A 17,016-nucleotide genomic window follows, 5' to 3' on the forward strand; every position below is an offset into this window, starting at 1 on the left:
ACTACGTTATAGATTTTTTGTATTCTTATAATGTTATCAATATAGTGACAAACCGTGTATGAGTATAATTTAATCCTGGAATCAATTACATTATTTACAGCAACCGGAATGCGGTAACGAAGTGAAACATGGCGGCGGAAGATATCCACGTCAGGCTCTGCTTGCAAGAAATTGTCAAACTAGACCTTGAAGTCAAAGCAATTATACAGGTTGATATCTTCCTGAAGCTGTAACCGATGTGATTACATTGAGTACAAATTTCGAAGTCGCCGGCTTGACGTACCTATAAAGAACAGCAAATCTGTTTGTACAATATCTAGCTTATGACCATTTTAGACTGGACAATCATATGCTCATTCCAAGGCGAAGTTACATGATTTTATACAGGTGCTAGCATCTGGTTATAGAAATATATAAAAATTTGTTTGACTGAGATTAGGTCTACTCCAATTAATATGTGTGCACACTGCAGAGAATAACTCCTGACCTAGTTCAGCTAGCTAAACGTCGTGTTCCGACGTGTGTATGCCATGGCAGGAACACGACGTTTAGCTGGCTGAACTACTCCTGACCCTGTTTTAATGTAAGCAGTCATCAAAATGGTGTAAACTTGTTGCTTCAGACACAATTTCAGTCGAAAGGATTCAGAATTCTTCATTGTTTTGTGCCATGTTGATATGAAATTCATACAATCACTACTGACATGGAAACAAAATATGTGGAATATGGCCCTATAGAAAGAAAATTCACAGACAGGGGAAATCACATTGATTTTAAACCAAGTTTGAAAATGGACAAGGACAGACCCAAGTCAAACTAAAACAAAGAGTTACCTATGTTAACTTAGGCCATGTTTACTTTCATTCATCCCGTGATAAGCAGGCTGTGAGCATTTTCTTCCCACGCAGGTTACACCTGTCATATCTTCCTTCATAAACTCTGTTTTAATACAGCAATATTTCCTGGTCCTCATAAAATCCCCATCGGCATGATATATGCAATATAAAGTGTCTGCCTTGCTTCTATCCAATCCGATCAGCTGTTGCATCGACTTAAATCAAATATTAGATCAAATATGGCAGCTGCCATCGAGTTACTTGATCAATGTGTGAAGGATAGATTCAGTATATCATGTTTAATTGAAAAGCGAAAGCTAGCACAATATAGAGTGCAGGAATCAATCAACAAGATGTTTTTGTTGATGTGACACTGAAGACATTTAGTGACTAGCTTGTCCGTTGTCAATAAGCAGGGGTGGAAATGCCATTGATCCACAATTACATGACTGAGTGCTGTCTAGATGAAACATTTATGCAACAGGTTCTAGTTTTGACGAAGCATACGGAAATTACCGAGACTTTGCAAATGATCATATTTAAAACAACGTCGCTGATGACACAGCTAAATCTTACTGCAACCAGTCACGAATCCAGAACACTCATGTCAAGGGCCATATTAGAACAGAGATTACATAGGAAGATAGGACAGGATTAGCCTCTGTGGGAAGAGAATGACTCCTATCATACTTCAGTGAATGACCCCAACTTTGATGTACATTCAGACAGTTCTTACTCAAAGATATTTCATATAAAAAAAATGTCAAAAACTCCCATGTACTTACAGTTGGCCCTCATATTAGATATTTCATTGATCTATGAGGAATTTGTTTTGATTTACACATTAAGTTTACCGTGTCAACTGATACCAAAAAATGACTGAAAGAGTTTTTGACTGCTGTATAAAGGGTATATTTTCAAAATATTTAATGGATAACTTCTTTTTCTAGGATATAAGGGATTATGCTCAAACAACACAAGATGTTGAAGATTTCAATGCTCAAGCCAGAGAACGGATAACCAAATTACGTGGAAAAGTGAATGTAAGTATCTTCTATAATACAAAATATGTGGAGTGTGCCAGTGTGATGTCCCTGGAATATTGCTATCATCAGCGTGGAACTCAAATGAGTAATTCAGATTTATTCTGTGTCCAGTGGTGCTGATTCCAATGTCAAATAACCAGGGGTGTTGAGGCACACAAGGTCTCTATGCTTTTTCTAGTTCAACAACTGACCTGGCCAAATGCTCAGCATTGTTGGTCATTGTACACCATTTTCTGATAAGATAAGATAATGCTTTATTGTCCATATAGTGGAAATTGTCATTGCACAGTACCATGTCTCAGTCACATTAAAATAAACATAAAAAAACATCTATACACAGCAATAGCATCAATAAAACAGCAATCTTGAAAATTACATGCAATCCCTTTTCCTATTTATTTCACGTATACTTGAAGATATAAAAGAATGGTGGACCCTGTTTGTTTGTAATGTCGGCACACACAGTCTACAGCCTGAAGGGAGAATGGAATATTCTGAAAATGGAATATGAGTTGGGTCTCTTAGAATTTTGTTTGTCTTTTTGATAATTTGCTGCTCATAGAAATACCCAATACTTTCCAAAGGTAGACCAGTTATTTTTGATGAAGTATTAAGAATTTTGATCAATTTAGTTTTGTTTTGAACAGACAGGTTCCCATACCAGCAAAGTAAAATAAAAGACTGGATAAAACTTCTACAGAAAAGCACCATGGTGGTTTGGTCTAACTTGAAGTGTTTTAATCTCCATAGAAAATGTAACCAGTGCTTGCATTTTTTGTATATACTACTAGCATATATAATATAGTTCATGATCAGTATATAACTATCATTAACACTGTTATCATGGCAATAATGGGTTTGATTGTACTCAGAGATGACAATGACGATGGTGATGATGATGTTCAGGGGAGAAATTACAATTGAGTTTTTTTAATCTTCTTCCCCCCCAAAACAGTACTGCCGATGATGATGATGATGATGATGATGATGATTGTTGACAATATTCATTTATTATCCTACTTGTTAATTAACAATCCACAAATGTTAAATACAAGCAAAGTTTCTTAGTTAATTTCATCCTATGATGAATTCTTCCTGAAGGAACTGGAGCAACTTGGAAAAGAACAAGACAAAGATTCAGACAGAGAGGCCATTTTAAAAAATGTGGACAACCACCGACAAACATTGTCCAGGTCTGTATTGCTATGAGGAGTCTAATTCATCTTGAGTTTGTCAGCAGCATTTACCTTTGATAACAACACTGTCTTACTATAAATAATTGGTAATAGATAATTGGTACATTAGCTTTGATATATATATAGGTTAGTATTTTAGGAGCATTAAGGCAGTCTTTTGTGTCAGGCTGAATTTTCTCCTGAAATTGTTAGAGTATTATTTTTCTGAGATATTAGAATTGTTCATGAACTTCTGTTAAAAAATTCTAACATTCTTTGCTCATCAGTAACCCCTTCCTATGATACGCTCTACTGTCCTTCGCAGCACTATCACAAGCCTGCGACAGTCGAACCTGACAACACAGCTAATGATAGAGAAGAGGTCCAAAGAGCAGCTATTGTCAGGTGGAATATCAGCAAAACAGAGGTGAGATCATATTTCTTAAGAGGTATACTAATATCAGTTAGCTGCCTAAAGAACATTGGATACAAATAATTTTTGAGTCAAGGAGTGTTAAAGGAGGCTCATGAGGATCCCAGGAATGAATAAAGTTCCACATTTCCTACTACAACATTTGACTAAATGGATCCAGTGGTCATACACAGTATCTTGTCTGATGCAGGTGATCATATTCACATGCCAATTGATTGATGCTCAAGTCGATCACTTGATTGTCTACTGGATTCACAGCCTAAATTACCCCGATTGTCCTGCAGTGGATTCACAGCCTAAATTACCCAGATTGTTCTGTAGTGGATTCACAGCCTAAATTACCCCGATTGTCCTGCAGTGGGTTCACAGCCTAAATTACCCAGATTGTTCTGTAGTGGATTCACAGCCTAAATTACCCAGATTGTTCTATAGTGGACTCACAGCCTAAATTACCCAGACTGTCTTGCAGTGGATTCACAGCCTAAATTACCCAGATTGTTCTGTAGTGGATTCACAGCCTAAATTACCCCGATTGTCCTGCAGTGTGTTCACAGCCTAAATTACCCAGATTGTTCTGTAGTGGATTCACAGCCTAAATTACCCAGATTGTTCTGTAGTGGATTCACAGCCTAAATTACCCAGATTGTCTTGCAGTGGATTCACAGCCTAAATTACCCAGATTGTTCTGTAGTGGATTCACAGCTTAAATACCCAGATTGTTCTGTAGTGGATTCACAGCCTAAATTACCCCGATTGTCCTGCAGTGGATTCACAGCCTAAATTACCCAGATTGTTCTGTAGTGGATTCACAGCCTAAATTACCCAGATTGTTCTGTAGTGGATTCACAGCCTAAATTACCCAGATTGTCCTGTAGTGGATTCACAGCCTAAATTACCCCGATTGTTCTGTAGTGGATTCACAGCCTAAATTACCCAGATTGTTCTGTAGTGGATTCACAGCCTAAATTACCCCGATTGTCCTGCAGTGGATTCACAGCCTAAATTACCCAGATTGTCCTGTAGTGGATTCACAGCCTAAATTACCCAGATTGTTCTGTAGTGGATTCACAGCCTAAATTACCCCGATTGTCCTGCAGTGGATTCACAGCCTAAATTACCCAGATTGTTCTGTAGTGGATTCACAGCCTAAATTACCCAGATTGTCCTGTAGTGGATTCGCAGCCTTAATTACCCAGATTGTTCTGCAGTGGATTCACAGTCTTAATTACCCACTTGTCCTGCAGTGGGTTCACCGCTATACAGATTGTTCTGTTAATGGCTTCAGGTGGGTACTTTTTCAAGAGTAAAAGATGAGTTTTTAATGGGATAAGGCACTTGTTACAGAGGTAAGGGCAACAAGGAAACCCTGGCTAAGACCGCCAGCAACATCACAGAAAATCTCATGAGCCTCAACAAGATGCTGACAAGCCAGTTGGAGCAGAGTGAGCTCAGCATGACCATGTTGGGTAAGTGCATTCAGTCACAGGGAGAAGGGAAATTTAGGTTTCACTGCTTGTATTTTGTTAAAGCTCAGTCTGGTCAGATTTCTAAATATGTAAGAACTGTTGATAAGTCCAAAGAAGATCTTTCGTTTGTTTGAAAAGCAATTGTAGTGTGCAATCTCCCCAATTCCCACCCCCCAACACACACACACCTCTACTCCATCCAACATTATGTGGCCAACACAGTGCAGTGCTTTATGCATGTCCCGTTTAGCACACCCATATCCTCTCCTCACCATTGAAATTGAAAATCATACTGGTTGTGAGTAAAATATGTAAGTTTTTCTCTACCCAGCACGTTAATTGGGCAGACACTGAAAGGGCAGTGTCTTGGTCAGTCCTCTTCACAACTTCTTCTCTCTCCCCAGCTTCATCCTCGAAGACTGTAACGGACACACAAGATGAGTTCCGCAACATGGGTGGGCACATTGAGAACTCCAGACGCCTTCTTACCAAATATGGACGCAGAGAACTTACAGATCGACTTTTGATATTTCTTGCTCTGGTGTTCTTTTTTGCAACAGTGCTTTACATAATGAAGAAAAGACTTTGGCCATCATGATTGAAAGGTGTTACCTGTCTGTAAATATTCATACAATATTAAATAGTGCAATATGTGTTTTCCCAGATGACCATTGCTTACTTTAAAGGGGAGAGAGCACATAATAAGCAAGACCAGGCAAAGGTGAGGTAATTGACTAGTTGAGGTATACTGAGTGATCATTACTCTTGGGTAGCATGGAGAGGCGAGACTCACATTACCACTTCTACTACATGTTGGTTAGTTTATAGGAGCAGTCTTTCAGTGTAATGCCACGTGCACAAAGCACTCAGAGACCAAATGCTGAGATAGCGAATGTGATAAAATGATACACCTAGCCTCATGTACAGTACATGCTACTCTGTTGAACACCAGTGATTGTCACATTTCATTATATCGTGTGGTTAATACTTGTGTTGTTAGCCGAAGTGGGCAGTTTCAACAGAGGGCAAACGTTGTTTGTTTTTTAGTAACCAGATACAGTCTGCGCAGTTCAATATCCACATCAGTTTCTGGAGGGTTCAACGTGTCATACTTATTACTGGACAACATTTTTTCTGCTGATGAGAGATCATGAAAGGTTTTTTTTCGGGACTAAGAGAGGATTTGAACTCAAACCTATGGATTCTTTTATCAGGGTGCACAGCAGTTGTAGTGCCTGGACTTTCAATTGATGGTAAGAGCACTATCAATGCTGTTTGTTGTTTAATGCTGAATGCAGAAATATTCCTGCTGTAACTGGGGCTTGACCAAACACCCCAGAGGTCACATATTTGAGCAATACATCCCACCAGAAACTTTTGACAAATCCATGAAGTTTCTAAAGAGCATTGATCCTGATGACCTATTCCTCCTAACTGGACTCAATGTTGTGTTGACTTTGACAGAAAGTGAGCAATTCACCCCTTAGTGTTCAGTCAAAAAAGACCGTTGTCCTGAGACAGATCTCATGGTGAAAAAATACATGAATACAAGAACGATTGTTTATTTCATAATCATCCATTTATTTCATTCTTTACACAGTCTACAAACCAACATGACAGCATTGCCCCTGCAATCAACGAGCTTTAAAAACGTTAACAATTAACAAGCTGGATTTTGCTAAAAAGCAGAGACCTCGAGAAAGTTCAGCAACGTCTGGCACCCCTTCAGGTTGTCATGAGCCACTGAAGTGTATCTAACTCAAAGATTCTTTACTTGGTTCACATGATGGAGAAGTTCTTGCAGACACTTTTATTTCAAAGACCTTGTGTGACAAAGAGAAAATCACACAGACCACACAATTATATACAATTTAATACTACAAAGATATACATTTAACTAAAACCATGAATTACTTGCCCCAGAAAGCTTTAGGACCATTGACAGCATTTAACTTCAACTTCTCTAATCCCTTTCACATGCTTTGGAAAGCATAAAAAAGATGCAAGATAAATTTCAGACATTGCTCAAATCTGGAAGCTATTCAGTGACGCCTTTCAAAACAAGATTTTAAATCTACAACTATACATCTTAATTCCACATGATTGGAGAGACCATTTTGAGAGTTATGCAAATAACATCATCCAACAAAAATACAGGCGTTATCGGTCAGCAAATTAACAGAGTAGAAAATGTTTTCTCAAGCAGAACAGTATGACACTTAAGTTAGCCTCCAGGTTTACTAGTCTTTGGATCTATTCATCCTCATTCTGGAAGTCATTAACCACCTGTTTCTCCTTTTGGTCCCTTTACTTAAAGATAATTTAGTTCAGTGCATACAGTAAACACTCTGGACTATTAAGTTGCTACTGAACCTTTGGTCATTTTGACTGCTGTGCCTTCTCTTTCTGGCTGTTTCATGGGAAAATTTCCCTCCATACTGTTATACCAATGGAAGAAATTTTGCAGTTTGATTTTTTTCCAAAGGATCAGTAAGAATTATTACAAACCTTTGTCAAATTTGGACATACTTAACATGCCATGAAAAAATATATATTTGATACATCCATTTTGGGGGCCTCGCTTATGACATCATGATGATCCATTGCTTCAGAAATAAAGTATTTGGGGCATTCCAACATTGAACAAAATCAAGTTTAACACATCAGGCAGGTCAGTTGTACTATGACAGAATCTGTACACTCCCCAGACTGACAGGGTTTTATCCATATGTATTGTTCTGAAATCTTTCCATCTCTTACAATGGATAAAACCCCAGCCAGGACAATTAAATATTGCTTTATATACATTTGAAAAAAGATGGATGCTGGCACAGACATACCCTTTATTCAGCTGATGGACAGTTATATTTAACTGTTACACAGGAAAATACCAGTTTCTCTATTCAACAAACTTAGTGCACTATTCATATGTCAGGAACAAACGCATACATTGGCAGCAGCTGACGAAGAGAAACATTTTTCCAATGGGAGAGGAACAAGAACTATCGGCCTTAACCTTTAAAAACCTTGCTTTTAAGGACGCTGGTTATTTGTCCATTTTCCCTTATTGGTGTTGACATGAAGTTGTGTGGTGCTTGAGGTGGTCAGTGGTTTTAGAATCTTTAGACCACATATGTAACTCCAAACACAACAATGTCCCGTTATTTTCAAACCCTTTCTACAGTTTACATGTTTGGCTTACTTAACATAAAAAAGCACATTACCAATCAATTGTATCTTATCACACCATAATACAAGTGCAAAGAAATGGTCTCAAATATGTTTTCTCACAAAAAGGTGTCCTACATCAATATACAACAAATACATCCTGCCTTTGTAGAAATTTCACTGTTTTACCTTTACCTGGTGTCAGTTGAGTTGTACAAAGCTTTTAGCAATGTTCCAGCAGTATCATGGTGGGGGACACCAGAAATTGGCTTCACACATTGTACCTAAGTGGGGTATCTAATCTGGGTCTTTGACTTGGTGAGTAAATAAGCTGCCTCACTGCCCCTACCCTGAATAAGAACACTGAGGAGTCTGTATAGGAAATATTAAGTCCTGTGAAGTTATGAAATCATGATAAGTGGATGTAAGATTTCAAAATTACTTTCATTACAAGGCCATCATACTTATCAAGAACCAGGTACAGCTGTGTCCCTTTTCCAATGTAACATAAATGTTGCTTGGTATCTGTTCCATGTATGTGGGCAATTCTTATTTTTAAAAACTCTAGCCCAGGGTTACCAATTTCAGATTCACACTTAGTTCTTGGACTCCGGTCTTAAGCAGGAAACGTTAAGCTTGAACGGAACAAGATATCAGTCTAAAAGCTTCCAATTGGGCACACAGCATGAATCAAAAGAATCCAGGGCAGGTGGACTCCTACAAGTTGCCTTTATCATATTTCAGTTCTCATATGTTCAGAGCACTAAATTTGTTAAAATAAGAAGTAAAAAATAAATATTCGAATTTTTAAGCCAAAAGAAAATGGTAGAGATGTTCAGATCTACTTTCATCTGTGCAATTCCAACATTTACATTGGTCATCAGTGGTATGGACAGCAGTGTTGCTTAAGTGATGGCAGTATATGTTATACTGCATTTTGAACACATATTAATTTACAAAACATTTAACATCCTTTCATCCAAACAAAAACAAGGCTAAACCCATGAAAAAATACTGTGGAAAAAATAATCAAACTTTAAGTAACTAGAACTTTACGAACGATGCTGAATACCATGGTCTTCTTAAAATTAGAAGAAGAAAGTCTTACAAAATAAAAGAATTATTTGAAAAGCAAATTCAAACTAAATTTGTCCTTTCAGGAAAGACAGACATAACTAAGACGATTTGTTCACAGGCACACAGTTTCAGACAATTACTTTTGTTCATGCGTGACTTGTCAATGAGAAATGACCAGGAATCTTTTTATCTATCTTTGAAGAATGAAACTTCAGTCTTAAATATACAAGTACATATTCATACACTATCAACACTATAATACACACATTAAAATGAGTTTTTTCAATGCAAATGGGTTGGTATGACAAAATATGTGACAGTACCTTGACACAATTTGATACTCAGCGTCTACGAGGGAAAAAAGCAAAGTAATACCAACAATTATGTACCATATCCTGGAGAATACTTCCTTTCTTTGTAATATATAACCATCCTCGGTTTATTTTCCTTCGCATGTCAAAACACTATCAATGGAAATGAGTATTCTATGCCTAGGAAATAAATTAACTTCTAAAATCTAGCCCGACATTGTCAAGGTACTGAAACATGGTGATTCAACAGGATACAGTTACCATGGTAACTGAAGATAGCAGAACCAGACGGGCCAATGACTTCCGCAATACTTGACCCTCATCTTCACTCTTCAGCAAGGGCTATGTACAAATTAGACAAATGTATTTGGGGTAGAAGGTATAGCTGCTGTTGACAAACACGTTTATACAAATTAATTGCCTAATAAGGGTAAAATGTTGTTGTACAGACAAAATGTTGATGAAAATTATCCATCTTCAGATTATCCCCCTTCAGAGTTCTATACTTTCTGACCTTGTAAATCTCTGAAGCAGAGTGTGTAATAAAAGTACCCTCTCTTACTGCTGATGGGATGGAGCTTGTGTTTTACACCTTAACAAAATCCAGCAGCCAAATACTTGGCTTCCCACCAAATACACAAGGGAACTTAAGCCAGGCCTTCTGTGTAGCCAGCAAACACTTGCCACTATCCCACTGGCCTGTAAATATGGATGTTTGGTGCGAACTGAGGATAAATTGTTATCCCTACAACTGTTATTTGAACAGTGTTAGTTCATTTGTCACTTCCTACTCCTCACTGTCAAATAGGGTCCAATTAATCAAGGCCCCAGTTCTGTTATCTTGGATGTATGTATGTCAGATCTGAATCCCTGACTGCCATACTGGATGATTCAACTGTTGTAAAACGGCTTTAAAACCTATGAGTGATTCTATTAACAAGTGAAGTTGCCTAAAATTTGGGAATGTCAATCACTAGATTAAAATGCTCATCGTCACTATCATCGAACAATGGTGCAACAGGCAGCCCGTCCTTAATATTTGTATCTGGCAATGCATTTCCACTGTTCTTTTTTGGCCGTCCTCGGCCCTTGCCGTTTCCTGAGTTAGCTTTAGGTATTGTAGATTTGTCGTCTTTCTGTCCGTTGTCATTTTCCGTTGGCAACTTTGCACGGATGTTGGCCTTCCGTGCCGAATTCACAACAGTTTTATACTTTCGCTTTTCTTGTTGTTGAGGAAGATTTCGAGGGTAACTTCCCACAGGTGGTTTTCTTTCGACAGTCAAACCTGATTTGGCTGGATGTGGAACTGGAGTTTTATTGTCACTCTCTTTCAGTACAGATTCGGAAATGGAATTCTCTTTCACTGAGTTCTCCTTCTCACTTTTGACACTGGTGTCCATTTCTTCGCCTTCAAAGTCTTTGACACATGCAAAGTCTTTGTCATCCTTCACTGAGGCTGCATCAACATAGGAATCACTTGCCGATGTTTCAGACATATTGTCTACGGGACCACATGTTTTGCCTTCGAGAATGTCACTGTGATCCGAACACACAAGAGCTCCATCCACATTGAAAATGTTGTCTTCAATATGACCGTTACAGAATGAATTGGGGCACTCAGAACACACCTTCTTGGCCACCTTGCCACAGATGTCACAGTGGTGCCATGGACACAGCCACTTACCTGAAACACAACACAACACAACATTTTATGGTGATCAGTTCATTCTAGCTGTTCCGACATGATTCATAATGAAAAAAAGAATAGAAGGAAACAATTGAATGTGATATCTTAGTTGTGATTTTCAATAACCCATTATCACTATTTCCATTTGATATCTGAATATCCATTGCTTCCACACAGCGAGAATGTAATTTTTAATTCTCGAATAGTTTTGAGCGCTAAATAAGGTGAAATGTGATTGGTGTGGAAATTATACAGTGAGCATTACTGCTAGTAGACATCACCAACTTGATGATGGATTTCATGTTCGAATCAAATCGAATCAAGGTCTGAATGAACCACTGCCCGTGTAACTGTCAATACTTTTAGGGTCTTATATAGACCCCTGATGTTTAAAGTGGAGAAAAGGCATGTGCTCCAACCAACCAGTGTTCTGTTTACATCAGCAAATTTCTTGTACAATGCATGTTACTTCCTAACAACCTATTCTGTTTGTTTTAAGCTACATTCAGCAATATTCCAGCTATAAGACATCAGTCTGTTAAGAATCAAGTCTAGACCAACCAAAGCAGTGATCAACAGCATGAAAATTACTTTACACAACTGGGATATGAGATGTGTCCAACAAGTCAGCAAGACTGACCACTTGAATTGAATAGTTGCCTCGTGTGGACTTCAATAAAAGGCAGCAGAAAGTTTCCAGATGTTACACGCAATAGGGCATGTTTGCATGTCACCGAACCAAAATCAAACCCATCACATACTACTAAATGGTTGGAGGATTGTAATATATAACAAATACAGTTAAGACCTAAGTTCAAAGTTCTGATATATCACAGTAGATGTAATTTATCAAAATTGGAACAGACAATCCATACAATAACAATGATCAAATATTGTCAGATTCCTTTATCCATTACAATATCACTATATCACTGGAGATCTATAAATGCCCGGTATCCATTTACAGTTGTTTGTTCCAGACTGGTATTTTTCAGTTGTTTCCATGGACCAACAATGGGATTTAGATTTTCATTTTCACCTTTGAACCGCATGAAACAATGCTAACCTAATCAATACACTACATGAATATAAATTCAAAATTATGCCAGACTTGTGATGAGCACCGAGTTTAGTACACGAGAACATTTCCTGTGCTTTTTCAGCTACCTTGATGTAACATTTAATTTTCAAACTTTCCCAGGTAAAGATATCCGAATTTAATGCCTGACAAACTTCAAGTTATTGACCTTCTGAAAAATTCTCAGCAAATGTAAATGTAATTATAAATGGCAATAAAAATGCTGTTTTTTGAAATCTTCAAAGTAAAGCGTGAAAAAGAACGAACTCTGATGAGATCCAATTAATAAGAAAGGGGGAAAACTTCATCATGAACCTCACAACCACCCAAGCCACCTCTGACCCAGTATAATCTTACCATGTGGTGGTTTGGCTAGGTTGAGACACTGTAGATGATAGGACTTCGGACAGTTGGGTTTATCGCACATGACAAGTTCGCCGCCTTCTCCGCACCTAAAACATTCATCCTCATGTTCTTTCTTCACTTCCACTTTCTTCCTCTTGCGTTTTTTCTTCTGCTGCTCCTTTGATCGCTTCTCGTTTGCTACTGCTGCTGCCGTCTAAAACAAGGTTTCCAGATTAGTATCTACTACCAAGAAGTCTGATCCTTTTGCTGAGCAATAGACTGCAAATCCAAACCCAGAATAACATTCTACCATCACTAAATCTGGGCATGGCCATGGGATGTATTTCTGTACAGCAAAAACAACACCTTTCTATGTACTAGGATGTACACTATGTACAAGGATTAACACTGGATTACATAGAAAATGCACCATTCGGAAAAATTGGAAAATAGAATGATGTCTAACCATCACCTTTTAAAAAAACATAATACTTGTCTGCATGATTTCTGAGCCTCTCCCATACATTAATGTCCACACCCATTCACACATACTATTAAACACGGCCACACTCCAGTTGACGCCCAGCACCACCCACCCACGCTCAGATGCACACACATCTAAGTGCAGCCCCACAACGAACCAACCATGCCCAGACGCACACAAAACGACCCCCTGCCCTGCACACTCACCCATGCCCTCCCAAAAACGAATAAGAAGGAACTATATATCGCTCATTTTGGACTAAACACACATGGCTGTCTGACTGTATAACAACATATGCAAGTTCAGACAGCACTTTATGAAGTACACAGACACAAATAACAAGTGAGTGAGTGAGTGAGTTCATATTTAACGTCACATCGGCAATATTTCAGCCATATTGTGACGAGAACATTTCACACTAAAATGGAATATATGTTTACTATAACACAACCTGTCGACGATGACATTAAAAAAACTAGAATATGACAGATATGAATATAAAACCAGCATGAAAAACTAAAACACTGTAATAAAAGAAGACAATACATTATAAAACACGGGCTATAGATTGTCAACAACCAAAGGTAGATCACAATACCAGGGACCATGGGGACTTACAGTACCTTTGCTACCTGCATGGACCCTAGCTGGATTTACACCATCCCCTCAGCTGCTGGTGAGTGTACGAAATACCAGCCAAATTTAACATGACAAGAATACTATGATTAAAAACCTGGTAGGCTTGAAGTTACATCGAATGTTTTGGGACTTTAGTGCCCTCTCAGGAGGACAATAATTTTACAATACTTCAACCCCCTTTGAGGGTACAGTCATTAACAATCTCAGTTACTAATCTAAACTACCAATAATAAAAGATATCTATTTACAATTCATTCAACAAATCCAATTCTTTTAAAACTGCAATAATTAAATGAGAACTGATATTAGTAAAAAGGTCCTTCATACTACGCGATTTGAAATAGGTATCCCTTGTGATGGAATACTCAACGCTATCAAGCAAGACATGCTTGACCGTGATTCCTTCATCACAAGGGATACAAAATGGAGGATCCTCACCTTTCAATAGGTATTTATGTGTATATCTGGTGTGACCAATACGGCATCGTCTCATAATGACCTCTTCAAATCTGGACTGACAACCAAAGTAAGAATAACCAAGATAGGGTTTTATTTCAAGTAATTTATTGATGCCTACCTGGGTGTCCCACTTCTGCATCAGATACAAGATCTAATGTTAGCTTTATAATCAGTGTATGGAATAAGAAGTGGTGTCACAGATTTGTTGAGTGCTGCAAGATCAGCCATTGCATTACCAGAAATGCCTACATGGCTTGATAACCAACAGAAGACGATGTCGTATTGGCAAGTAGCAAGATTATTATACAATTCAATAATTTCAATTAAAAGTGGATGTTTACAAGAAATATTTATTAATAGCCTGAGGGCAAGAAAGAGAGTCAGAATTATGTTTATGTTTAGGGTGTCTTTGAATACATTTAAGAGCCGTTAGTATGGCGTTAGCTTCAGCTGTAAAAATAGAACTGTTGTCTGGTAGTCTGGAAGATATTGTCCAAATAACAAGTCTCCTGAAACACCACTAAAGGCAGACCCATGGAAAATTGATCATACCCAATGACAATTCAGAATACATTCTTGTGGCCGGAGAGGTGTTGTCTGGTATATTACCTTTGGTCTGACTCCCAGGAATCCACTGCAGTTCAGAGCTCCACATCCACAGGTCTTTTTGTCATTACCCAAGCAGTCCAGGTTGTAGTTGAATGTCAGCTCAGATCCTGAACAAATGGACACAGGAGGGTGCAAATGTGAACAAGAGATTATTTCCAGACAAAGGGCAGCTTAATCATAGATGCTTTGATGCAGTTTTTCATGAAACCCAATTCGGAAAGTGATAATTTAATGTTCTCCACTGACCTAATCAATATTCAGGCCAGAAAAAAGTAAGTAGTTGAAGATACTAGAAAACCTTGCACTCCCTCTTCTTTTAATCATTTGTAAACATGGTACTTAATTCTCGGATTCTGTAACGTGAAAATCAAACCAGTTACTCTAATTTGATGTTTAGCACTATCTTGATCAAACCTACCTTCCACACGAGACAATTTATAAAAAGCTAGTTTGTACAACTTCTTAAATGAGGACCATTAGAGACTTCTGAATCTAAAAATAGCATGTATGTGCAGTTCCAAAGAGAAAAGGACCTGCTGTATCTGCAGTGCAAGCACAAATTCTGCATTATTGAAGTGTTTTGTCATGAACACCTACAAGATCATCTTTCAAAGAACGACTTGATTCTCCAGCAATGGCTATAATTTCAGAATCAAGGTGGTTGAGAAATAGAGAAGAACCCTTCACATCTCATGGGATCAATCGGGGTCTTGTGCTATCATTACTCTGAAACTAACAATGCAAACCAGAAAGGTGAATGAGTGAGTTTGGTTTCAAGCTGCTTCTATCAGTATTTCAGCAATATCACAGTAAGGGACATCGGAAATGAGACCCACACGTCACCCATGAGGGGAATCAAACCCAGATCTTGGGCATGCTGAAATTTGCTTTAACCATACCAGCTACCATAGTGCCCAGTGGAAGAACATGTGATGTACAAAGACATCAATCAGATGACATTATGTCAACTGCAGTCACCAATGACACACAGAGAATGCTGCACAGTCTCATAATTAACTTAATGATCTGAGAATGAGTAATCTGCGAGTGAGTGAGTGAGTGAGCTTAGTTTTACGTCGCACTCAGCAATATTCTAGGTACATGGCGGTGGTCTGTACATGATCGAATCTGGACCAGACAATACAGTGGCCAACAACATGAACATCGATCTGCGCAATTGGGAATGGATGAAATGTCAACCAAGTCAGCGAGCGTGATCACCCGATTCCATAAGTCACCTCTTCCGACCTCAATGATCTGCACTTACAGCATTCAGTCTGGGCCATTAGCCAGCATGCTGTCCATCGGACAATTGTTCACAACATAACATGTAAGTTTAGGCAGTAAATGCAGGGATTGCAACAGGTGAAATCTGGGGGCAGCAACAATGTATCTAAATATGTTATGATGCAATTCTGAAATTTGATAGCCAGAGAGACACAGACTTGGGTACATGACGTTGACAAGCAGCATCTCACCCCCTGAATGTTTACACCAAGATTTAGAAGACTTTCAAGATCGATTGATTTGCATTCAAATCCGCAGAATTCCGCCATTATCTTAACATCATCCGACTGAAAATGATGCAGAAAAGTTGAACTGTCAGAGAGAGTTATAGCTATTTTTCAGCAGTACCTAACTGGGGACAACAGGAATGGGCTTCACACTTTGCACCCATGTGGGGAATCAAACCCTGGTCTTCGACACGACGAGCAAGAAGTGTCATAGAAGTAAAGACTCACCTGCAGGAACATCCTTCAGAGCAAACAGCCCTACCCTGATGTCACCGTTCACAGTCCACTTCTGGGTCTCACAGTTCGGAGAACAGGAGTGGTTCATGAAGCGAGACAGGTTACCCTTCGGGCATGCATCAATTATTCTGCAATGAAGCATAAGGAAGCTGCAATTTCTATATTTAAAAAGAAATATGTTAATCAAACTAGTTTTCTAGTCTTTGACACCATCATTTGAAGAGTGGGCATGGTTTTACCATGACCTAGAATCAGTCTGATTAGTTTTCTGACGCCTTTAGCAATATTCAACCAATATCATGGTGGGGGACACCAGAAATGAGCCACACACATTGTATCCATGTGGGGAATCTTCGGCATAAGTGGATGCTTCAACCATTAAGCTACTTCACTGCATCTCAGCTGACAGCAACATCACAGCAAGGTACAAAACAACTGGCTTCCAGAGTTCT

General features: G+C 38.5%; 2 protein-coding genes across 3 annotated transcripts in view; one reads left to right on the plus strand and one right to left on the minus strand.

The window, feature by feature from the left end:
- The first annotated feature begins 101 nt into the window (after positions 1-101).
- LOC137266391 (vesicle transport protein SEC20-like) lies at positions 102-5,619 on the plus strand. The gene is made up of 6 exons (XM_067801890.1): positions 102-209; positions 1,787-1,879; positions 2,984-3,075; positions 3,383-3,484; positions 4,835-4,956; positions 5,361-5,619. The coding sequence occupies exons 1-6, from the start codon at positions 129-131 to the stop codon at positions 5,552-5,554; spliced, it is 684 nt and encodes a 227-aa protein (XP_067657991.1). The 5' UTR covers positions 102-128; the 3' UTR covers positions 5,555-5,619.
- An 885-nt stretch (positions 5,620-6,504) lies between these two features.
- LOC137266390 (histone-lysine N-methyltransferase NSD2-like) overlaps positions 6,505-17,016 on the minus strand; it is a 31,007-nt gene continuing 20,495 nt past the window's right edge. For both annotated transcript variants that reach the window (XM_067801889.1, XM_067801888.1), the window contains exons 16-19: positions 16,556-16,692; positions 14,814-14,920; positions 12,635-12,836; positions 6,505-11,196 (exon numbers count right to left, since the gene is read on the minus strand). In XM_067801889.1, coding sequence (XP_067657990.1) covers positions 10,463-11,196; positions 12,635-12,836; positions 14,814-14,920; positions 16,556-16,692 — 1,180 coding nt within the window. In that variant the 3' untranslated portion in view covers positions 6,505-10,462. The remainder of the gene's footprint in view (positions 11,197-12,634; positions 12,837-14,813; positions 14,921-16,555; positions 16,693-17,016) is intronic.

This window comes from Haliotis asinina, chromosome 15 (assembly GCF_037392515.1).
Source record: "Haliotis asinina isolate JCU_RB_2024 chromosome 15, JCU_Hal_asi_v2, whole genome shotgun sequence".
NCBI classification, from domain to species: domain Eukaryota; kingdom Metazoa; phylum Mollusca; class Gastropoda; order Lepetellida; family Haliotidae; genus Haliotis; species Haliotis asinina.